The sequence below is a fragment of the Salvelinus alpinus genome, chromosome 15 (assembly GCF_045679555.1).
Source record: "Salvelinus alpinus chromosome 15, SLU_Salpinus.1, whole genome shotgun sequence".
Classification (NCBI taxonomy): Eukaryota; Metazoa; Chordata; class Actinopteri; order Salmoniformes; family Salmonidae; genus Salvelinus; species Salvelinus alpinus.
The window spans coordinates 52,044,366-52,070,111 of record NC_092100.1 but is presented as its reverse complement, the minus strand read 5'-3'; the positions used below and the strand labels follow the sequence as shown (position 1 = coordinate 52,070,111).

The 25,746-nt window shown below is 42.9% G+C and overlaps 1 protein-coding gene across 1 annotated transcript; it reads left to right on the top strand.

Moving 5' to 3' along the window:
- The first annotated feature begins 3,057 nt into the window (after positions 1 to 3,057).
- LOC139540309 (eukaryotic translation initiation factor 4 gamma 2-like) lies at positions 3,058 to 25,576 on the top strand. Its single transcript, XM_071344048.1, has 21 exons — positions 3,058 to 3,209; positions 4,373 to 4,481; positions 11,956 to 12,021; positions 12,303 to 12,428; positions 12,703 to 12,805; positions 12,953 to 13,084; positions 13,272 to 13,338; positions 13,448 to 13,599; positions 13,788 to 13,898; positions 14,083 to 14,265; positions 14,798 to 14,933; positions 15,178 to 15,353; positions 15,555 to 15,668; positions 19,519 to 19,647; positions 19,884 to 19,988; positions 20,120 to 20,335; positions 20,473 to 20,731; positions 20,998 to 21,202; positions 21,904 to 22,133; positions 22,311 to 22,432; positions 24,173 to 25,576. The coding sequence occupies exons 8-21, from the start codon at positions 13,516 to 13,518 to the stop codon at positions 24,236 to 24,238; spliced, it is 2,136 nt and encodes a 711-aa protein (XP_071200149.1). The 5' UTR covers positions 3,058 to 3,209; positions 4,373 to 4,481; positions 11,956 to 12,021; positions 12,303 to 12,428; positions 12,703 to 12,805; positions 12,953 to 13,084; positions 13,272 to 13,338; positions 13,448 to 13,515; the 3' UTR covers positions 24,239 to 25,576.
- The last annotated feature ends 170 nt before the right edge of the window (positions 25,577 to 25,746 follow it).

The following is a 25,746-nucleotide window of genomic DNA, read 5'->3' as shown; positions in this document are numbered from 1 at the left end:
GTGTAATGACATGAATCAATTATATTGAAGTATGTTACGTTTAGATAAAACAGGATACGCTCTCACAGGTCAATGGTGGATAGATTATTCACTGCCTTGCAAAAGCCCAGAAATGTAAACATCTTGGAATGACCTAGTCAAAGCCCAGACCTCAGGTTGTAAGGCAACAAAATAGGAAAAATGCCAAGAGGGTGAATACTTGCGCAAGCCACTGTATGAAGCTACTATAACCTGAACATGAGTCAAGAGCAAAATAATACACTTGATTTAGGCAACATTTTATTTAAAAGAACAAAAAAAAATTATGATAAGAACAAATTCTTATTTACATTGACAGCCTACCAAAAGACAAAACGCCTCCTGCGGGGACAGGGGCTGGGATAAAAAATAAAATATAAACATTATTGGGCACAGACAACAGCATAAAGAGCAAGAAGGTAGAAACTACAATACATCACACAACGCAGCTACAACTGTCAATGAATAAGTCTTTGAATGAAGACATAAAACTGTCCAGTTTGAGTGTTTGTTGCAGCTCATTCCAGTCGATAGCCGCAGCAAACTGAAAAGACGAGCGAATCAGGGATGTGTGTGCTTTGGGGACCTTTGACAGAATGTGGCTGGCAGAATGGGTGTTGTATGTGGAAGATGAGGGCTGCAGTAGATATCTCAGATAGGGGGGAGTGAGGCCTAAGAGGGGTTGAGTCTTGGATCGAGCCTTGGGGTACACCCTTGGTGACAGGCAGTGGTTGAGACAGCAGATGTTCTGATTTTATACACTGCACTCTTTGAGAGAGGTAGTTAGCAAACCAGGACAACGATCCCTCAGAGACACCAATACTCCTTAGTCGACCCACAAGAATGGAATAGTCTACCGTATCAAAAGCTTTGGCCAAGTCAATAAAAACAGCAGCACAGCATTGCTTAGAATCAAGGGCAATGGTGTCATCATTGAGGACCTTTAAGGTTGCAGTGACACATCCATAACTTCTTATGGCTGCAGGGGCAGTATTGAGTAGCTTGGATGAAAGGTGCACAGAGGTGCCCAGAGTAAACGGCCTGCTCCTCAGTCATAGTTGCTAATATATGCATATTAGATAGAAAACACTCTGAAGTTTCTAAAACTGTTTGAATTATGTCTGTGAGTATAACAGAACTCATATGGCAGGCAAAGACCTGAGAAGTTCCACTTCCTGTTTGGATTTTTTCTGAGGCTGCTAGATTTCAACCAAGCTCCCAATGAAATTACAGCGAGATATGGATGAGTTTTCACTTCCTACGGCTTCCACTAGATGTCAACAGTCAATAGAACTTTGTCTGATGACTCTAATGTGAAGGAGGGCCGAAGGAGACAGGAATGAGTAATCACTGCCATGAGGTGACCACGCATTGAACACGCACGTTCACGTGAGAGGGAGCTCCATTCCATCGCTCAACAGAAGTCAATGTAATTCTCTGGTTGGAACGTTATTCAAGATGTATGTTAACAACATTCTTAAGATTGATTCAATACAAGTTTTAGAAACTTCAGAGTTTTTTCTATCCAAATCTACTAATAATATGCATATCTTATATTCTGGGGATGAGTAGAAGGAAGTTGAAATTGGGCACGCTATTTATCCAAAAGTGAAAATGCTGCCCCCTACCCCAAAGAAGTTAACAGCAGAGCTGCTGGCAAAACGCACGAAAGTGCTGTTTGAATGAATGCTTACGAGCCTGCTGGTGCCCACCATCGCTTAGTCAGACTGCTCTATCAAATCATAGACTTAATTATAACATAATAACACACAGAAATACGAGCCTTAGGTCATTAATATGGTCGAATCCGGAAACTATCATCTCGAAAACAAAACATTTATTCTTTCAGTGAAATACGGAACCGTTCCGTATTTGGATATATTGTGGATATATTGAAGCAACATCTCAAGACATCAGTCAGGAAGTTAAAGCTTGGTCGCAAATGGGTCTTCCAAATGGACAATGAACCCATGCATACTTCCAAAGTTGTGGCAAAATGGCTTAAGGACAACAAAGTCAGTGGCCATCACAAAGCCCTGACCTCAATCCTATAGAAAATGTGTGGGCAGAACTGAAAAAGCGTGTGCGAGCAAGGAGGCCTACAAAACTGACTCAGTTACACCAGCTCTGTCAGGAGGAAGGGGCCAAAATTCACCCAACTTATTGTGGGAAGCTTGTGGAAGGCTACCCCAAACGTTTGACCCAAGTTAAACACTTTAAAGGCAATGCTACCAAATACAAATTGAATGTATGTAAACTTCTGACCCACTGGGAATGTGATGAAAGAAATAAAAGCTGAAATCATTCTCCACTATTATCCTGACATTTCACATTCTTAAAATAAAGTGGTGACTCTAACTGACCTAAGACCCAATTTTTACTTGGATTAAATGTCAAGAATTGTGAAAAACTGAGTTTAAATGTATTTGGCTAAGGTGTATGTAAACTTCTGACTTCAACTGTATATAGAATCATGTATTGGGAAGTTATGTTTCTAAAAATGTTCTATAAGAGCGTATATTCCCTTTATCAAATAAATATATTTCAAATATATTTCTCTAACAATTTAGGGAAGAATAAAGACTTGGTTTTAACAAAAATATGTTTTTGTGTGGGGAGAAGCTGTGGACATAAACGTTTCCAGGCTAAAAGGGCTTGTTCGTGAAATTTAGACTGTTTGATGGGTCATTTTACTGGAGAATAGTTGCACACTCCACAACATTTGAATAACGTGACATTTCAAGAATGACGTAGATAGGCTACTTTTTAGTCTAATGTCACATTCAAAACAACTGGGATCTCAGAAATTCCGACTTCTGACTTCAATCGGTTCAAGACAACTGGGAACTCGAAAAAATAAAGGTCGAACCATAACGACAGTGATCCTAATGGTCGGCAAATCTGAGCTCTAGAAAGAAGCCACAGTTCCCGAGTTTGTGCTGTTTTTTTTTCTCCGAGTTCTGTTGTTTTGGACGCACTGACGTCGGAAATTTCCGAGATCCCAGTTGTCTTGAACGCACCATTATTCTCCAGCACGAAGCAGTAGACAGTGTACGTCTAGCTAGCTAGCTACTTTTCGTACCTGATATCGCTGGCTGCCTCACGCTTCCAAATTTGCTTTTATTTTCAAGATTTTACATTTCTTCTTTGGTGGCCACCCAACCAATAAATCTGAAGTTCTTCTAGTGAAGGTAAGTTTGCAATTCCTTACAAATTCGCATAATTTTCTCCAAAATGGCTGCCCGATGCAAGCTAGCTAGTCTCGCCAGCTGATTAACGTTACTGCATAAAATGGCGTCGTGATGGAATAACATGGTCATGTTTTAATGCTGCCATGCGGTTACCGGCGTTTTGTCGACAAATATTCTAACATTACGAACATCTTTGTTATAAACAAATTAATGACATGACCAGCAGTTGAACACAATATACAGAACATGACACTTCCTACTAGCTAACTAACTCGCGGCTACGTTCAATGTATGTTGGGTAGTTAACGTTTGAGTTAGCATGAACTATTGTTAGTTAGCTAGCTAATATCACAAATTTCTGATATCACGTTACCAAAACCGAGGACATACCTATTTTATAATTTTTCAACATAATATAGCCACCTGGCAGATGTGGCATATCAAGAAGCTGATTAAACACCATAATCATTACACAAGTACACCTTGTGCTGGGGACAAAAGGCCACTAAAATGTGCAGTTTAGTCACACAACACAATGCCACAGATGTCTCAAGTTTTGAAGGAGTGCAATTGGCATGCTGACTGCAGGAATGTCCACCATATCTGCTGCCATAAAATTGAACATAGATGTCTCTACCATAAGCCGCCTCCAATGTCGTTTTAGAAAATGAGGCACTATGTCCAACCGACCTCAAAACCGCAGACTGCTTGTATGGCATGTGGGCGTACAGAATGCCCCATGGTGGCGGTGGGGTTATGGTATGGGCAGGTATAAGCTTCAGACAACAAACACAATTGCATTTTATCGATGGCAATTTGAATGTATAGAAATACCGTAACGAATCATGAGGCCCATTTTAATTTTCTATTTGTGACCAACAGATGCATCTCTTTTCCCAGTAATTTTTAATCCATAGATTAGGGCCAAATTAATTTATTGCAGTTGACAGATTTCCTCATATGAACTGTAACTCAGTAAAATCAAGGAAATTGTTGCATGTTGCGTTATATATATTTTTTTGTTCCGTATAATTGAAGTTAGCTACCTAGTCGTTGCACTTGACGAAGTCAGCATTCGAATCCATCTTAGAATAGATCGTCATTTTTGGTAACTAATGAAACTCATGATACTAATGTATGATCCATATCTTTCTCTCCTACAGCACTGTTTTCCCCACCCCTCCCTGTTAATATTATTCTTTTAAAGATTCATCTTTGTCAAGCCGCCAAAGTGGAGAGTGTGATTGCAGTAGGGGGTGCTTCTCGTTTCAGGTATGTTCTTCCCTCAATAGGAATCCTTTTAGATATTGAGGGGACAGTTCCAAACACACACACTGGGTTTTCATCAAGCAGCATCCTCTTTGCTGTGTCACTTGTACCTCATACCCCACCCGTCATGGATCAGTATGCTGCTTTTCTGAAAATCAGGTCCCTGACTTCTTATAATGTCTGATATTGTTGCTATTACAACACAGTACAGCAATCCAACAGCATAGTCTCACAGGCATTAATATGGAGTTGGTCCCCCACTTTGCTGCTGTAACAGCCTCCACTCTGCTGGGTAGGCTTTCCATTAGATGTTGGAACATTGCTGCAGGGATTTACTTCCATTCATCCACAAGAGCATCAGTGAGATAGGGCACTGATGTTGGTCCATTCATCCCAAAAATGTTTTAGGGGTTGAGGTCAGGGCTCTGTGCATGCCAGTCAAGGTCTTCCTCACCGATCTCGACAAACCGTTTATGTATGGACCTTGATTTGTGCACTGGCGCATTGTCATGCTGAAATAGCAAAGGGCCTTCCCCAAACTGTTGCCAAAATTGGAAGCACAGAATCGTATAGAATGTCATTGTATGCTGAACCATTAAGATTTCTGTTCACAGGAGTTAAGGGGCATAGCCCAAACCATGGAATCCAGCCCCATACCATTATTCCTCCTCCACCAAACTTTACAGTTGGCACTATGCCTTGGGGCAGATAGCGTTCTCCTGGCATCCACCAAACCCAGGTCTGTCCATCGGGCTGCCAGATGGTGAAGCGTGATTCGTCACTCGAGTCCAATGGCGGCAAGCTTTACACCACTCTAGCTGATGCTTGGCGTTGTGCATGGTGTTCTTAGGCTTGTGTGCGCCTGGTCGGCCATGGAAACCCATTTCATGACGCTCCTGAGGAACAGTTCTTGTGCTGAAGTTGCTTCCAGAGGCAGTTTGGAACTCGGTGGTGAGTGTTGCATCCGAGGATAAACGCACACGGCGGTCCCTTTCTGTGAGCTTGTGTGGCCTACCATTTTGCGGCTGAGCCGTTCATGCTCCTAGACGTTTCCACTTCACAATAACAACACTTACACGGAACCCAAACCGGCTGCGCCCGTGCGACATCGTGCAAAAATGTATTTTGTCCCCCTACACCAAACACGATCACGACACGCAGGTTAAAATATCAAAACAAACTCTGAACCAATGACATTCGTTTAGGGACAGGTCGAAAAGCATTAAACATTTATGGCAATTTAGCTAGTTTGCTTACACTTGCTAGCTAATTTGTACTATTTTGCTAGCTTGCTGTTGCTAGCTAATTTGTCCTGGGATATAAACATTAGGTTGTTATTTTACCTGAAATGCACAAGGTCCTCTACTCCGACAATTAATCCACACATAAAACTGTCAACCGAATCGATTCTAGTCATCTCTCCTCCTTCCAGGCTTTTTCATCTTTGAATTTATATGGTGATTGTCATCTACGCTTTCATAGTATTACCACGACAACCGGCAACACAGTTTGTCTTTCAATCACCCACGTGGGTATAACCAATGAGGAGATGGCACGTGGGTACCTGCTTCTGTAAGCCAATGAGGAGATGGGAGAGGCGGGACTTGCAGCGCGATCTGCGTCAGAAATAGGAATGGCTTCTATTTTAGCCCTTGGCAACGCAGACGCTCGCGAGCAGTGTGGATGCAATAATTGAATAGCATAGATTCCTACATTTATTTTGCAATGCTCACGCACGCGATGCGATCATTGTAGTCAGGGTATTAGAGTTGACCGGGGCAGCTCTAGCAGGGCAGAAATTGGACGAACAGACTTGTTGGGAAGGTGGCTTCCTGTGACGGTGCCACATTAAGTCGTTGACCTCTTCAGTAGGGTCATTATACTGCCAAAGTTTGTCTATGGAGATTGCAAATCAAACTTTATTCGTCACATGCGCCGAATACAACAAGTGTAGGCCTTGCCGTGAAATGCTTACTTAAAAGCCCTTAACCAACAGTGCAGTTCAAGAAGAGGTTCGTCTATTTGGCAAATCTTTTCTTAAGTAAAAAAATAACAATAAAAAGTAACACAATAACAGGGCTATATACAGGGGGTACCGGTACCGAGTCAGTGTGCGGGGGTACAGGTTAGTCGAGGTAATTTGTGCATGTAGGTAGGGGTGAAGTGACTATGCATAGATAATATAAACAGCGAGTAGCAGCAGTGTACAAACGGGGGGGTCAATGTAAATAGTCCTGTGGCGATTTTATTAATTGTTCAGCAGTCTTATGGCTTGGGGGTAGATGCTGTTGAGCAGCCTTTTGGTCCTAGCTTTGGCACTCCGGTACCGTGAGAAAACAGCTGAAAATGTTTAGGGCCTTCCTCTGACACGCCTATTAAATAGGTCCTTGATGGCAGGAAGCTTGGCCCCAGTGATGTACTGGGCTGTACGCACTACACTCTGTAGTGCCTTGCGGGCAGATGCTGTCAGTTGCCATACCAGGCGACGATGCAACCGGTCAGGATGCTCTCGATGGTGCAGCTGTAGAACCTTTTGAGGATCTGTGGAAAATGCCAAATATTTTCAGTCTCCTGAGGGGGAAAAGGTTTTGTCGTCCCCTCTTCACGGCCGTCTTGGTATGTTTTGACCATGATAGTTAATTGGTAATGTGAACACCAAGGAACTTGAAACTTTCGACCCGCTCCACTACAGCCCCGTCGATGTCAATGGGGGCCTGTTCGGCCCGCCTTTTCCAGTAGTCCACGATCAGCACCTTTGTCTTGCTCACATTGAGGGAGAGGTTGTTGCCCTGGCACCACACTGCCAGTTCTCTGATTTCCTCCCTATAGGCCGTTTCGTCGTTGTCAGCAAACTTAATGATGGTGTTGGAGTCGTGTTTGGCCACACAGTCATTGGTGAACAGGGAGTACAGGAGGGGACTAAGTACACACCCCTGAGGGGCTCCAGTGTTAAGGATCAGCGTGGCAGACATGTTGTTGCCTACTCTTAACACCTGGGGCGGCCCGACAGGAAGTCCAGGATCTAATTGCAGAGGGAGGTGTTTTGTCCCAGAGTCCTTAGCTTAGTGATGAGCTTCGTGGGTGCTATGGTGTTGAACGCTGAGCTGTAGTCAATGAACAGCATTCTCACATAGGTGTTCCTCTTCTCCAGGTGGGAAAGGGCAGTGTGGATTGAGATTGCGTCATCTGTGGATCTGTTGGGGATGTATGTGAATTGGAGTGGGTCTAGGATGTCCGGGAGGATGCTGTTGATGTGAGCCATGACCAGCCTTTCAAAGCACTTCATGGCTACCAATGTGAGTGCTACGGGGTGGTAATCATTTAGGCAGGTTACCTTCGCTTCCTTAGGCACAGGGACTATGGTGGTCTGCTTGAAATATGTCGGTATTACAGACTCAGTCAGGGAGAGGTTTAAATTGTCAGTGAAGACACTTGCCAGTTGGTCCGCGCATGCTTTGAGTACACGTCTGGTAATCCATCTGGCCCAGTGGCTTTGTGAATGTTGACCTGTTTTAAGGTTTTGTTCAAATTGGCTACCGAGATTGTTATCACACAGTCATCCAGAACAGCTGGTGTTCTTGTGCATGCTTCAGTGTTGCTTGTCTTGAAGTGAGCATAAATGGCATTTAGCTCGTCTGGTAGGCTTGTGTAACTGGGCAGCTCGCGTCTGAGTTTCCCCTTTTAATCCGTAATAGTTTTCAAGCCCTGCCACATCCGATGAGCGTCATAGCCGGTGTAGTAGGATTCAATCCTAATCCTGTATTGACACTTTGCTTGTTGATGGTTTGTCTGAGGGCATAGCGGTATTTCTTATAAGCATCCGGATTAGTCTCCCGCTCTAACCTTTAGCTCGATGCGGATGTTGCCTGTAATCCATGGCTTCTGGTTGGGATATGTATGTAAGGTCACTGTGGGGACGACGTCGTCGATGCACTTATTGATGAAGCCGATGACTAAGGTGGTATACTCCTCAATGCCATTGGATGAATCCCGGAACATATTCCAGTCTGTGCTAGCAAAGCAGTCCTTTAGTGTAGCATCCGTCATCTGACCACTTCCGTATTGAGCGAGTCACTGGAACTTCCAGGAATCAGGAGGATATAATTGTGGTTAGATTTGCCAAATGGAGGGCGGGGGAGAGCTTTGTATGCATCTCTGTGTGTGGAGTAAAGGTGGTGTAGGATTCTTTTTTTCTCTGGTTGCACATGTGATGCTGGTAAAAATGTGTTAAAACTGATTTAAGTTTGCTTGCATTACAGTCCCCGGCCACTAGGAGCTCCTCTTCTGGGTGAGCATTTTCTTCATTGCGTATGGCCTTACAGAGTTGGTTGAGAGCAGTCTTAGTGCCAGCTTCGTGCTGTTGTGGTAAATAGACGGCTACGAATAATATAGATGAGAACTCTCTTGGTAGATAGTGTGGTATACAGCTTATCATAAGGTACTCTACCTCAGGCGAGCAATATCTCGAGACTTCTTTAATATTAGACATCGCGCACCAGCTGTTATTTACAAATAGACGCACACCCCCACCCCTCGTCTTACCAGACATAGCTTCTCTGTTCTACCGATGCATGGAAAATCCCGCCAGCTCTATATTATCCGTAACGTCTCGGTGAAACATAAGATGTTACAGTTTTTAATATCCCGGTGTTAGGATGATCTTAATCGTAGATCATCAATTTCTATTTTCCAATAAGTGAACGTTAGAGGGAGTTTACTCAAAGGCAGCCCCATCTGCGGCCTCTTTTCCTGCGTCTTTTCTTCAAGCAAATTACGGGTTCTGTTCTGGGCCTTTTCCAGTGAAACCAGTATATCCTTCTCGTCCAGAAGTTATTTTCGGTCATGAGTGACAGTAGCAGCAACATTATGTACAAAATAAGTTATGCAAAAAAAACTTTACAAAATAGCACAATTGGTTGGGAGAATGTAAAACGTCAGCCATGTTCTTCGGCGCCATCTTTTGCAGTGTGCTCGATTTTTATACACCTGTCCGCAACAATAGCCAAATCCACTAATTTGAAGGGGTGTCCATGTACTTCTGTGTATATAGTGTATCTACGAAACTAGGACATGTCACTTGACATTGATGTTATCCAGAGGCTTTAGGGTCAGGTCAGGATGCAGTCAAACCACATTCACATTGAAAGCCGTGGCTCAAAAAATTGCTACGGCTGACACTTTATAACATAAAATAGAATCAACTCTGATTTGGCCAAATATGGAGAATATTTGTGTTCAATGGGCCCTTTGTTAAGAATGGTGCAATGGTATGTGGGTGGGTGCCACTTTAATGTCCTGAGCACCAACAATGTACCAGGCACCATTGATTTAGTAAGGGGTTTTAGCTACAGTATTAGGTTTGGTAAATGTACTGCTGCAATGAGTAGGCCTACTCCTACTCTGAATGTGCAATGTTTTTCTTCCTCTATATTTTGGAGATGGTAATCAGCAATGTTTATCAATAAAGATTTCAGCGGTCACTTTTTCACCTGCCACTACCATTTCGGATGTACTGATTTCTAATTTTGCACCAGAGCCTGAGTTTTTTGGATAACGGTGAAACCAGGGATGGCAAGACTTAATTTCCACCGTTGTTTCACAGTCAATATTGCAATGAATTGTTATGACATGGGAACATTTATTTGGACTCACTTCCTTAGCCACCCAGGAGTAGATTGACATCCAAAGAATATAATCTGCCTAATTTAATAATTAGTAATAACGTATGTACTTGCTTTCCATGAAGATTTAGACCGTGGATATTATGCAACACGAATGGCTTCAGCAAAGCAAAAACAAGGAAAAGTGGGTTACTCTTTATGCTCCAGATGTTGAATGTGAATAACTGCCATTGTTCTGGTCCACAGTGGCGATATCACTATGGTGATGGTAACACGGTCCGATGTCAGTCCATTGTGATTTGTCATGTCTTTATGGCTGATAGGCCTTTTTTATAATGAACAAAAATATAAACGCAACATATAAGGTGTTGGTTTCATGAGCTGAAATAAAAGATCCCCGAAATTGTCCATACGCTCAAAGCATATTTCTCTCAAATGTTGTGCACAAATTTGTTTACTTCTCTGTTGATGAGCATTTATCCTTTGCCAAGATAATCCATCCACCTGATCGGTGTGTCATATCAAGAAGCGGATTAAACAGCATGATCATTACACAAGTGCGCCTTGTACTGGGGACAAAAGGCCAGTCAATGTGCCGTTTTGTCAAACAACACAATGCCACAGATGCCTCATGGTTTGAGGGAGTGTGCAATTGGCATGTTGATTGCAGGAATGTCCACCAAGGCTGTTGCCAGAGACTTGAATGTTAATATCTCTAGCATAAGCTGCCTCCAACGTTTTAAAACTTTCCGCACAACTGCAGGCCACGTGTAACCACGCCAGCCCAGGACCTCCACATCCGGCTTCTTCACCTGCGGGATCATCTGAGACCAGCTACCAGGACAGCTGATGATACTGTGTCTCCATGGATGAATCCCGGTTTCAACTGTTCCGGGCAGACATGGCACCGTGTGGGCCAACGTTTTGATGATGTCAACGTTGTGAACAGAGTGCCCCATGGTGGGGTTATGGTATGGGCAGGCATAAGCTACGGACAAGGAACCCATTGCATTTTATCGATGGCAATTTGAATGCACAGAGATACCGTGACGGGATCCTGAGGCACATTTGCCACCATCGCCACTTTTTTCAGCATGATAATGCACAGCCCCAATGTCACAAGAATCTGGACACAATTCCTGGAAGCTGAAAATGTCCCAGTTCTACCATGGCCTGCATACTCACTAGACATGTCACTCATTGAGCATGTTTGGGATGCTCTGGATCAACGTGGACGACAGTTCCCGCCAATATCCAGCATCTTCGCACAGCCATTGAAGAGGAGTGGGACAACATTCCACGGGCCACAATCAACAGCCTGATCAACTCTGCGAAGTAGATGTCGCGCTGCATGAGGCAAATGGTGGTCACTAGATACTGACAGGTTTTCTGATTCACGCCCCTACCTTTTTTTTTTTATATATATATATCTGTGACCACAGATGCATATATATATTCACAATCATGTGAAATCCATAGATTAGTGCCTAATTTATTTCAATTAACTGATGTCCTTATATGAACTGTAAATCTTGTTTATTTTTGTTCAGTGTATATCCAGATTTGTCTTGACAGTAACTTTAGCTTGAAGTAGGCTATAGTCCTAGATGAATAGATGCCAACAGAGCCTTGTATGCAAATTATAAGGCTCTGGGTAACAATGTGTTGACTAATCTTGTGGAACCAACCATATGTTGCTTAAATCAATCAACACTTTTTAGCTCTAACTTACAGGACATGAATGACCTATGGAGGGGAGTGTGAAACTGTGATCAACTCTTTCAATTAGTTAAACATGTACAATTCCTATGCAATGCTCTTGCATATTCAAAGTTGTTCTCCGTTTACCCTAACAGTGCTTCTTCGGGGGGAGGTGTTGGTAGGGGTGCACCTCAGCACTATCCCAAGACTGTCGGCAACAGGTAGGCCTTCCACACAGGCATGATTCCCAGAAATCGTCCTAAGGGATCCACAAATAATAAATACTGTGAACCGGAGCCATCTGCCCTGTTTCAGCTAAAAGGCATTTTTTGTATGTGAACTGTATTTGAGTGGAATTGATGCTCTAGAATGATAAACGTCATCCTCAGTGTATTTGTTCTCCAGCATTGCAGATGTGATTTGCTGTCACCTGTATGTAGTACTGGTGGTGTATGATCACTTAGTGCCGTAGCTAAACAAAGTCTCCTTTCTGTTACTCCAGCGAGTTCCTGGGGAAAACCCCCGGGCACAGCGCTCCGAAATGGGTTCCTTCACGAAGCACTAGACGAGATGCCAACTCCAGCAACGAAAAAGAGCGACACGATGCAATCTTCAGGAAAGTGAGAGGGTAAGTGTCAAGAAACACAATTTGGCCACAAATTGGTTTAAGCTTTATTTCCTCAAATGTTCTCAATGTGTTTGGTTTTATGCTCTGTGCCCTTGCCGCCTGCATGAGCACATGCTCCTCTGTCAGATGTTTACAAGAGCAGACCACTGTAACTTTATATGGCTAACAAGCAAAGCTTGTTGATTTCCCAACCCCTCTTGATTATGCATGTACCCCTGACTTGACATTTCCCTGTTCTCTGTCCTCTCTCCCCACACTTCCTTTTCCTCTTTAGCATACTCAACAAGCTCACGCCTGAGAAGTTTGACAAGCTATGCCTTGAGCTCCTGAATGTGGGCGTAGATACAAAACTCGTCCTTAAAGCGATCATCTTGCTGGTAAGTAATCCTCTTATTTCTTTCCCTGTTAACCGTGTCTGCTCTTTGCAAATGTAATCTATAATTTCCTGGCATCCTCCATGTATAACTGATGCTTTAATGGATTAAAAAATATATATATTTTCCTCTCTCCTCCCTCCCATCTAGATTGTAGACAAAGCCCTAGAAGAGCCGAAGTATAGCTCACTCTATGCGCAGCTATGTCTGCGTTTGGCAGAGGACGCACCAAACTTTGATGGCCCTTCGCCCGAGATCCAAACATCCCAAAAGCAGAGCACTGTAAGCATCAAGTTTAGATAGTTTTCATTTTCTACAGGGTTATGTCTTTTAATCTGGTTGTATGGTAATCTGTATGTGCTGTACGATAGTGTAGAACCAACTCTGGTCTTCTCTTTATGTCCCAAGTGCCTGTATAGAATGTCACTGGTTCTGATGTTCAATCTCAAATGTTTTCCTGATTTTGCAGACCTTCAGGAGACTTCTAATTTCCAAGCTTCAAGATGAATTTGAAAACCGCAGCAGAAATGTTGAAAGTGAGTACTACTACTCCCCTACACAGCTCTTTTGGGACAAGGCCCACCACAAGTCCGCTCCTTGACTCCCTATTGTACTTGTACTAACTTGATGTTCTCCTTCTACCAGTCTATGACAAACATGACAACCCTCTTACTTCTGAGGAGGAGGAGCAGCGTGCCATTGCCAAGATCAAGATGCTTGGCAACATTAAATTCATCTCGGAACTTGGCAAACTCGACCTCATCCATGAATCTATCCTTCATAAGTGCATCAAAACAGTATGTTCAACCATTTCAGTGTAGTTCTTTTGGATTTAGTTTTGTATAACTTTTTATCGTTGTTTGCAACTTAAGATACAACTTTGTCTAGTTGAGTTCTGCTTTGCAATCTTCATAGTTTTCACTTTTCTACTGGCACAGGTCCCTAATATGCCACTTGTATAACACCATCATCCCCCTCTCCCTAGCTTTTGGAAAAGAAGAAGAGAGTCCAACTCAAGGATATGGGGGAGGATCTGGAGTGCCTCTGTCAGATAATGAGAACAGTGGGGCCTAGACTCGACCATGAAAAAGCTAAGGTACATTCTCTTGTTCCTAGCAGTCTTGTCTGCTGTCATCCCTACGGCCTGCATTTCTTTCTCTGTCAAGATACCACTGTTCATCTCTCCCCCAGTTTGAAATGTATCAGTACTTTGGCCAAATACGCCAGCTGTTTGAGAATGTGTCCATCTCCTAACACCACTGTCCATCTCTGCCCTACAGTCTTTAATGGACCAGTACTTTGGCCGTATGTTATCCTTAATGAACAACAAGGAATTGCCCGCCAGGATCCGCTTCCTGCTGCAGGACACGGTAGAGCTGCGAGACAACAACTGGGTCCCCCGCAAAGCTTTCATCGACAACGGACCAAAGACCATCAACCAGATCCGTCAGGAGGCAGTGAAAGTGAGTCAGTGGAGAGAACTGGAATTATGGCCTGTTTATCTCATCCTTTCTCTTTGCCGCATCCTCAAAAGGAGGAGAGACCTTGGACCTTCTCATCCAATACAGTTGAGAATGAGGCGAGGACATGAGGAATTGAGGAAAGACCAATTGAGAACGAGCCTGTGTATATCACCATCTAAGTCAAAGTAGCATCTTTGAACCTGTGATGCCCTACCTGTGGCTTCTTAGGCCAAGCTTATTGGTACAGCAACCCTATGCTTGTTTATAACTGGAGCTTCCTGACAACCCCTCCAGGTCTCTATTTTTTTCTTCTCCAAAGCAACTCTCACTTATTACACAACAGAGAAAATGCCTTCACACATCTACTAATGGAAGCATGTGATTATTCAGGAGTTGCTCAGTGTATCTAAGAGTGATGAGTGGCAGAGAATGCACATGGCTATATAACTACAACATCAAGAACCAACAAATAGGATGTATTTTTAGGGCCCTTTTGAGCACTATTCACTGGAGTGTGTTTTTGTCTCCCCAGGATTTGGGTGTTTTCATCCCAGCGACCATGGCTCAGGGAATGAGGATGGACTTCTTCCTGGAAGGCCCTTTTATGCCAAACCGGATGAAAATGGAGACTCTCGGGGGATTGGCTGACATGTTTGGACAAATGCCAGGTAGGCATGGGCGTAGGTTTGTCCATCTGCCTGTCTAGGTCTCGTCCATTAACCACTTGTCTGCCAGCATGTTTGAGGGGTTCATTTATCACAAAATGAGTAGTTATTTGGGAAGTAACACGATTTTGGTGGCCAGTGTTTCTACCCAGTCTGACTAATACAGTCTACTTCAAACACGCTCTGTGACTTAGAAAATGTGACAGCCAGATGTAAATTTTCACTCCTCTCTAACCTGTCTCCTCAGGTGGTGGGATAGGGACGGGCCCGGGGGTCATTCAGGACAGGTTCTCTCCCACTCTGGGACGTCATCGCTCCAACCCGCTCTTCAACGTCAACGGACATAACGGCCACAACACTGCCCCCCAACCACAGTCTCCGTTCGAAATTGGAGCCAACAAATCTTTTATCAAGTCCAACCAGGTAAATAACTGGATTTGATTTGATTCAATGCAATTTTACATTTTTAATAACGGGAGCATTTTGGCCATTAATCGTTTAGTAAACTTGCAGCATGTGTGCGCAACAGAGATGAGCTGTCCTTTCTTCCTGCTTGTGGAAAGGAAACGTGTCTCTTCCCGCCAGCGCCACCAATTTATGTTTCTTGTCTGGTCTGTTTTAAAGGTTCAGAATCAGCATTTCCAGAACCAGAACCACCAGAGCCAGCAACAGCAGGTCCAGTCCAACAAGGACATGCCTCCACGTTTCAGCAAGAAGGGACAACTCAACCTAGAAGAGGTACATTAACCCACTCCCCACCAGTCTGGACACTAGTGCTGAGCGATTAGTGCTTTTTGAGATTTGTTTGACTGAACAAAAAATAATCACAATTTCGGGTTTCAATAATAAAAAATAAAAACACATTAACTGCGCTATGCATTGAATGAGATGAATGCTGTAACACAGAATAAAACAATTAATACAAGTCCCATGATGGTAGTAACTGCCCATGGCTGTTTATCACTTACTAACCATCAGTTATTCACATTAATTTAATAAAATATTTCGGTCATTGTGTATAATCTCTATAGAGCTGCTACCTATGTTGTCTGACAAAATCACAATTTTAGTAGGTCTTCAAAGTAAAAGTAAAAAAAAAAAATATGCTTTTGTGAATGCTGAATACCAATACCTCACGAAGCAACTGCTTTCTATTTATCCCCTTTTGATTGCGCGTTCTTCTCTCTTACATAGCAGGCGTAAAAGAAACACAGACCGGACAAATCAAATCAAATGTATTTATGTAGCCCTTCTTACATCAGCTGATATATCAAAGTACTGTGCAGAAACCCAGCCTAAAACCCCAAACAGCAAGCAATGCAGGTGTAGAAGCATGGCTAGGAAAAACTCCCTAGAAAGGCCAAAACCTAGGAAGAAACCAGGCTATGAGGGGTTGCCAGTCCTCTTCTGGCTGTGCCGGGTGGAGATTATAACAGAACATGGCCAAGATGTTCAAATGTTCATAAATGACCAGCATGGTCAAATAATAATAATCACAGTAGTTGCCGAGGGTGCAACAAGTCAGCACCTCAGGAGTAAATGTCAGTTGGCTTTTCATAGCCGATCATTAAGAGTATCTCTACCGCTCCTGCTGTCTCTAGAGAGTTGAAAACAGCAGGTCTGGAACAGGTAGCATGTCCGGTGAACAGGTCAGGGTTCCATAGCCGCAGGCAGAACAGTTGAAACTGGAGCAGCAGTATGGCCAGGTGGACTGGGGACAGCAAGGAGTCATCATGCCAGGTAGTCCTGAGGCATGGTCCTAGGGCTCAGGTCCTCCGAGAGAAAGAAAGAAAGAATTAGAGAGAGCATACTTAAATTCACACAGGACACCGGATAAGACAGGAGAAATACTCCAGATATAACAGACTGACTCTAGCCCCCCGACACATAAACTACTGCAGCATAAATACTGGAGGCTGAGACAGGAGGGGTCAGGAGACACTGGCCCCATCCGATGAAGTACTACATTCGACAGTTCGGGCATGATCTGATTTATCTATAGAGAAACTGCAGTGCACCTTGCATTGAGCTCACAAAACAAACAAAAAACTGAACGAAATGGAATTCAAAATAATTGAACCGACCTCTGTCAATTAGTTGTTTTAAACACTGAAAAATAAACTGACTAAGTCTGCAGTGTATCACCCATTGGGCTATAAAAGAGAAGCGAGAGGATCTTCTTGTATGGTCGTTATATAGTGTTGTATGTTTCTCATATTAAAATTGATGACTGAGCACAGAATGCATCCCTACACACAGAATATCAGAGTTCAGAGCGTGATGTCAGATATGTCACATCAGAATGAGTGCTTCATCCAATATCATGCCTGACAACTGTGAGCGGCCAGCCACATCCTCTAACCAGCCATTAGCATACTCTGCTGCTTCTCTCCATTTGTTCTTTCTGTGCATTTCCCATCAGTTTTAAAATGTTATTTAGCCGTGATGGTGAGCTGGGGTTTGCAGACCGCGATGTGGTTTCTTACATTTGTTTAATTATTGGAGCGGCACTCAGCGCGAGCCAAGTGGATACGCATTTTTTTCATTTCGCCGGTAAGAACAGGCAAGCCAGTCTGACTAGGCTGAGTGCCACTGCCATAGAGGAAAAGGGGAGTCATGCTTGCACATATGCATATTACTGAAAAGCTCAAGTTTCTAGCCCAAACCACCAACTACCTTTTCCCCCAAACATTCTGATTGGTTTCATCCTTCCAACTAAAAGTCCCGATTTGACATATCTCTTTACATTAGTATTTTGGGCAAAACATTTTTTTTATCCAAATTTGAGTAAAGTCATGTCGGAAAGCGACATCGAGAAGAACACGAGTGAAGCCACTGTCCACAAAAGATGGTGAAGATCCAAGTCATACAAAGTCCTCATTGTTGAAAAATATATTTTGTCACTGAATAAAGACAACTTATCATCAGACCATATCCTGTATCAGCTAAAAATCTAGTATAGCCCATTTTACACCCCTGCTGGCTTACCCCTAGACAGTTTGTTTTGCATATCCTGGTGCACTTATTAGCCTGCTATCTTTTTTTTCTTTTTTATCTGCTAGCAACATGGCATTACAACTCTTTGGACACTTTAGTACCTACTTACCTGATTCGCCTTCATCACCGAGGTATAATAAGAACGCACCGAAACCACCAGCATGCTGTTCCTTTCTTGACATCAAAGCTGCAATGTGTTTAGTAGTTTACACTTTTCCACAAAGACAGTTTTATATGGAAAATAATCAGTCTACGTTGTCAGATTTGTGGAAATTATATTGTGCAACCTTCACTTTGACCATTCATTTTATGAAGCATGTCTTACCTTCAAAGTAGCCTAGCCAAAATACAACCATAGAAATGTTGAGGGAATTATTTTATTAACACTTAATATGCCATTGAAACCAGAATTTCTCATGTTCTACTGGTTTTCGAATCAATGTTCCTTTTCTTGTCCAGCAGCCAAAGGCATAATCTTAGTCATATTGCAGTAGTAACCCATGCTAGTTGACGCATCTTTAGATCTCCACTTTATTTCTAACAAATATTTTCATCTGTCACATAACCGCTCGGCGTGCTGTGCACTTTTGAGAAGTGTTTTCCTCATACAGCCATGTGCGCATTGTTGAGTTTATAATATTTAGACATATGACTTTATAAACGGTTTAAGCTAAAGGGTTTGATTTGTTGCATCAGCCTCACTTGCTTTTTATGTGCAGTGGTCCCAGAACTGTTCCAGATTCTGTTTTAAACCGTGAACATATTTTTTTTATGGTCACGGACGACCGGACGCCCTTAATTTCAAGCCCAGGAGGGAATTCATTGTATTAAGCCATAAAAAGTATTTGGTTGTAATTGTAATGTTGCACTATTTTATATGCTACATTTTTGTCTGATTCTCTCTGGTAAAAAAAATATAGTAATGCATTTAATTTTGTAAAGTGGTTCCTTGCATCATACAATGATGTTAAAATGGTGTTACAAGTCTCTTGATCTTTTGGACAACTAAAAAAATCTGTCCTACTTGTCCAAAGGACAAGTGGCAAAAAAACAGTTAATGTCAAGTCTTGCCTTTTCTATTATACAGTAAAAAGTATGAAGTTACATTTAATGTCTTGTATTGAGTAGAGGTGTGAATATCAGGGACACTGTTTTTGTGTAGCACGTGTGCAGAACGTATAGAAAAGGGTAACAGGCATCCTGGGGAGGGGTGGCCGGGGCAAATCCTGTGGTGTGACGATACTTCTCGGTATCGTGATACTTGACATGGTATCACATCGTTATTAAAATGTTCACGTGTTTCCATTCGAACGATTTTTTTTGTCACCTTTTTTTGGGCCCTCACCAGTTTGCATCCCTGTATGATTATGCCCTGTGACGATAAAAATTCTGGGGGGGAAAAACCTACTGCCAGTCTTGTCTCCTACTTCCTGCTCTCCTATGCTACACCTCTTCTCTCTACAACTGGTATCTGGTTGGTTGACTGATTATGAGATATGAGGGCATGATATTCTGCTGTTCTCAGAATATCTTTCTTTCCAAGACACCATGCTAACCATTCTGCTACTGTTACCCCCCCCCCGTGTTGTAGATCAGCCTGAGACCAGCTCAGTCGTTCCTCCTGAATAAGAACCAGGTTCCCAAGCTGCAGCCCCAAATCCCCACCATGATCCCCCCCAGTGCCCAGCCCCCCCGCACCAACACCCCTCCTTTGGGACAGGTAAGGGATCAGCAGAGCACACCCCACTTCACCTTTTTAACCCCCCAACCAGGGTTGGGGTCGATTCCATTTAAATTCTGGAAGAAAACTGACATTCAAATTCTTCCCATTGCTGTTCAATGAAGAAAATTTGAATGTCAGTTAACTTCTTAAAATGGAATTGACCCCAACTCTGATTCCAACTGGGCGTTTGTTGTTCCAGTGTAGTTCACCTAGTCTTCCCCCTTCTCCCCCAGTCTCCACAGCTCGGCCTCAAAAGCAACCCTCCTCCCATTCATGAGAAACCTCATAAGATCAGCAAGAAACCACCGCCGGCTAGGGAGGAGCTGCTGAAAATGACCGTAGGCAACCATTTAGTACCGATGTGACTGAATTCTGGTTTCACTACTCTTTGTTATCAAAATATATATTATTGGCACCGATACACCATGCAACACTAAACAAGGCTCACTTTTCACTCTCCCCCCTTTAGGAGACTGTTGTAACGGAATACCTGAACAGCAAAAACATTGATGATGCTGTGAACGGTGTCAGAGAGATGAAGGCTCCCAAGCACTTCCTGCCGGAGATGCTGAGTAAGATCATTGTGGTGTCGCTGGACCGGTCAGATGAGGATAAGGAGCATGCCAGCACCCTCATACACACGTTACGCACAGAAGGCCTCGTTACCGGGGATAACTTCATGCAGGTATGTGTTTCTTCCACGCAATGTTTTTGACATTCATGTCAAATACTTTTGATGCGCTTGGTAAAGCTTTGTTTTCATCTCACTAATGTCTTTGTCCTAACTTTATTTGTCTCTCTCCCTCCATCCTCGCTTCCAAGGCTTTCCTCAACGTGCTTGACCAGTGCCCTAAGATCGAGGTGGACGTGCCGCTTGTGAAGTCCTACCTGGCCCAGTTTGCAGCCCTGGCCCTCATATCTGAGCTGGTGAGCGTGTCTGAGCTGGCCCACCCTCTGGAGAATGGAACCCACTTCCCCCTCTTCCTGCTCTGTCTGCAGCAGACTGCCAAGCTCACGGACAAGGAGTGGCTCACTGACCTCTTCCAACAGAGCAAGGTCAACATGCAGAAGATGCTACCTGGTAGGTTGACAACCCTCTCTCTCCACAGACTCCCTCTAAAGGCGCTTTAGTGACTGAAATGGAAGGATTTCACTGTGATGTTAAATTTGTCATGTGATGACATCTCATAATCATTAGACTAAAGGCACTTGATATCACGGATGACCAACGAAAGAGACTAATGATTACAATATCTGAACAGTATCAGCAGAGACTGCAGCACATTCATCTTCCATGTCAGTGATGCTATGGCTAATCTGACCTGTCTGTCCGTTCTGGTCCTCCAGAGATTGACCAGAACAAGGACCGCATGTTGGAGATCCTGGAGGGTAAGGGCCTGAGCTTCCTGTTCCCCCTGTTGAAGCTTGAGAAGGACCTGCTGCTGCAGATCAAGGCAGACCCCTCACCGCAGGCCATCTACAAGTGGATCAAAGACAACATCTCCCCCAAGCTCCACACCGATAAGGGTTTTGTCAACATCCTCATGACCAGGTAGGTACTGAACCTCCAGGATGGAGACCACTTTTTGTAATTTTTTTTGTCACTCCTTTTTCTCCAATTTCGTGATATCCCGTTTGGTAGTTAGTCTTGTCCCATTGCTGCAACTCCCGTACGGATTCAGGAGAGGCGAAGGTCGAGAGCAATGCTTCTTGACACTCTGCTTGCTTAAACTGTAAGCCAGCCGTACCAATGTGTCGGAGGAAACACCGTACAGCTGGCGAGCCGAAGTCAGCGTGCATGCGCCCGGCCGCCAGAGCGCGATGGGACAAGAACATTACTGCTGGCCTAACCCAGACGACGCTGGGCCAATTATGCACCGCCTCATGGATCTCCCGGTCTCGGTCGGCTGCTTCACAGCCCGGGTTCGGACCTGGATCTGTAGCGATGCAGTGCCTTAGACCTCTGCGCCACTCGGGAGGCCCGGAGATTACTTTTGAAATCTTATTTAGACTGCTTATGGTTGAATAAAGGTATTCATTCAAGGCTTGAGACCAATATGACAGTCTAGACTGTACTTGTCACAATATAGAATCACCCTTTCAGTCTATTTTTGCACAATATTTCATGCACACCGGGGTGAGTGAAGACACAAACTAATGGGATGTGTAAAATACACTTTTGGGAGCATTCATTAGTGTATCCATTTTACAATGCTCTTACTGTTGCTACCCACACTTCGCCTCTCCTTCCAGTTTCTTGCAGTACATCTCAGGGGAGCTGTGTTGTGTGGAGGAGGAGGAGGAGGGCAGTGGTGGAGAGGAGCAGGCGGCGGGGCCCTCCAAAGAGCAGCTGGACCAAGAGAAGCAGCTGCTGCTGGCCTTCAAACCCGTCATGCAGAAGTTCCTACACGACCAGCCCCAGCTGCAGGTCTCAGCCCTGTACGCCCTGCAGGTGCACTGCCACGCCAGCCACTTTCCCAAAGGTAGTTTTACTGCCCCACGCCACTTGCCAGGCTGTCATTGAAACTAATAATTTGGTGGAAACCTATTAACTTTTGCATCTATTTGATAGAAGAATATCCTACTCGCATGTCCAAAAACTATGTCGACTTCATTGCTACTGTGTGTAGTTGTTTTAGTGTTGTGTGTGTTTATTTCAGGTATGCTGCTGCGCTACTATGTCCACTTCTACGACATGGAGATCATTGAAGAAGAAGCCTTCCTTGCATGGAAAGAAGATATTACCCAAGAATTCCCTGGAAAGGGAAAAGCTTTATTCCAGGTATTTTTTGTTGAGAAATCTGTCACAGTTGACCAACTGGTACCTTATACACTTAAACATGTGTACCCAGTCCTTTATTCTTTTGTGAGTAAATCATGACAATTGTGCTTGCAACCACAACAGGGTTGCGCTCAGTATGTGGAAAGCATTTGGAAACTGAGTGGTAGCCTCCTACCTGACTTGTTCAATAACAACACATATTTTTGCTTAAAACCTGTCTCACTCCCCCGTTCCGCTAGCGGAACTCCTCCCACATTCCACTGAAAAGGCAGAGCGCGAAATTCAAAATCTATTTAAAAAAAAATATTTAACTTTCACACATTAACAAGTCCAATACAGCATATGAAAGGTACACATCTTGTGAATCAAGCCAACATGTCCGATTTTTAAAATGTTTTACAGGGAAGACAAAATATGTAAATCTATTAGCTAACCACGTTAGCAAAAGACACCACTTTTCTAACTACATCAGTTTTTTACTCCATCACCAGCTATCACTAATTCGACCAAATAAAGATATATATAGCCACTAACCAAGAAACAACTTCATAAGATGACAGTCTGATAACATATTTATTGTATAGCATATGTTTTTTTTGAAAAATTTGCATATTTATGGTATAAATCATAAATTACATTTCAGCTACAATCAGAAATTGCACCGAAAGCAGCCATAACATTTACAGACACCAACGTCAAATACCTAATTACTCCTCATAAAACATTTCTGAGAAATACATACTGTGCAGCAATTGAAAAACAGGATTCTTGTGATTCCAGACAATATTTCTGATTTATTAAATGTTTTACAGCGAAAACAAAATGTAGCGCTATATTAGCATAGCCACAATAGCCAGACACACTTGGGCGCGCACGACCAGTTGACATGCACGACAGATATATGAAATAACATTATAAATTGGGTCTTACTTTTGCTGATCTTTCATCAGAATGTTGATCAAGGTGTCCTTTGTCCAGATGAGTCGTTGTTTGGATTCAGAATGGCAACTTTCCCTCTTCATTTAGCATAGGTACTGGTCGACTGGCACGGATCTGTCCAACGTTAAAAAAAAAGTCAGAGAACGGAACACGGCAAAACTCCCGAAAAAAATTCAAATAATCTGATTAAACTATATTGAAAAAACATACATTACGATGATATGGTCACATTTATCAAATAAAATCCGAGCAGGAGATTGTTGACGTCCGAAACGGCAGCAAAACAGAACGCAATCTTACTTCCAAGTCGCGCGCTTCAGAGTTCCGGAAGTGGACGGTCACGTCAAAGAAATTTTATTCCACCTCAGAACAAGATGAACACAAAATGTCTTCTCTCACATCCTCTTGAGACCCAGAGGAAGGCGTATGAAGTGTACGTAGGGTCATACGTATCATGACCATGTATAGGCATAACGTTGAAGAGAGCATAGATTTCTGACATTCTACTTCCTGGTCAGGGAAAGTGCTGCCAAATGACTTCTGTTCCACTCAGAGAAAAAATTCAAACGTTTTTAGAAACTAGAGGTTGTTTTCTATCCAATAGTAATAATAATATGCATATTGTACGAGCAAGAATTGAGTACGAGGCCGTTTAAATTGCATACGATTTTTCCCAAAGTGAAAACAGCACCCCCTGGTCCTCATCAGGTTAACATTCTGCCCTATTTAACATGACCCTGTATAACACTCTCCCCTGTTAGGTCAACCAGTTGCTAACCCTCTACCTCTCTCCCCTGTTAGGTCAACCAGTGGCTAACCTGGCTGGAAACAGCTGAGGAAGAGGAGTCAGAAGAAGAGGCTGACTGAGAAACCAACCAGAACTGTCAGGCACCATAGAGAGTAGAGAAACATACCTTGACATACAGTACAGCTATCTATCTATTACCACCCTAATCTCCCCTTTAACTAACCACTGCCAGAGACTGCTTTTGTCCTGCAATAATTAGCCAAGCATGTTATCATGGCATAGTAGATAACCATCGAGCTCTGTATAGGCACTGAAGCCTCCCCTGTATTATAGACTGAGAAATACGTTCCCTTTCACCTTTATTTTAACGGTTGATTTGTTTTGGGTCCCTGTCCTGTTTCTGCAATATGAATTTAATGTAGCCTATGGACTGTCTCAAACCACATCTGTACTTTCTTTGTTTTGCTCCTACTGTAACCACGTAGTTAGTTTTGCCACATTAACTGAATGACAAGTATTGCATTAACACTATTTGATATGATTTGTTATCCCCTTTGAAGAAAATGTTTATTTGACACCTGTTTTAGCCTTAGGGTTTGCAAAAAATATGTCTAATCTAGAGAGTAAGTCAACAGAACCATGGTCTTTGTGTGCTTGGTCAACTGAAGCTTGTCTGAAATCTTTGTTTTAAACCAAAGATCTCTTCGAATGCCCTGTTGCTGATAAGGAGCATGTTGCATTTTGTTTATGGGAATTCTATTCTTCCCACGCAAGGCTGTAGTGGTTGCAATACTCATTCTTCAATTGTTACATAAAATCATAAACTGTAAGTTAATCATTGATGTGCTGCCGTAACGTTTCAAATGTTGCCTTTGTTTTTACCTCTTAGATGGGCTTCGTGTTTCATGTTGGGATACAGAATATCCTTTTTTTAGAGAAATGCCTATACAAGAAAGCCCAGCCCAATGCAGAAATGTTGATATAAATATCCTGGTCTACTAACACAATACAACCCCTGGATTGGACTGCCAATGAAGCTCGATCTGGTTTACTAGTGTGAAGGTCACAAAAGTCACCTTTTTTTAATTAATTGGATAACTTCTTACCTCCGCATCCCTTTTGCCTGTAACGTTTGTCAAAGGTGCGGGTACAGGAATATATTTTCCCCAGCATATTGAGTTTGTACCGATATGTTTAAGTGAATTTTATACTGTCTTTTAATTGGCGAATAAAAGCAATCTAATTTTGATCGTCCCCTTGTATAGCGCATAAAGGCTTACCATACTGAACTTAAATCTGAATGAAATCTTCACTTTGCCCAACAAGATTAGCCAATGTGCTCACAAACCATGTGTATGTAGAAAGCAATGGATTTTGATCATGTTGTATTCAAGTGATGAGTATTGTGCACTGATATTGCATAACCGTCAATAAAGTCCAATACTTGAGCACTGACACTTTTGTTGTCCTTTGCACTATTTTAATTCAAACTATTACACTTCACGAAAGTTGACTTCACATTTTTCCCTTTATAAAAAGAAAGGGATAACAAACAAAACCTTGTTGCAATATATCATTAGATGAAGTGGGTTGTAACTCGTCAGTGTTGAACGCAGTCATTCCTCAT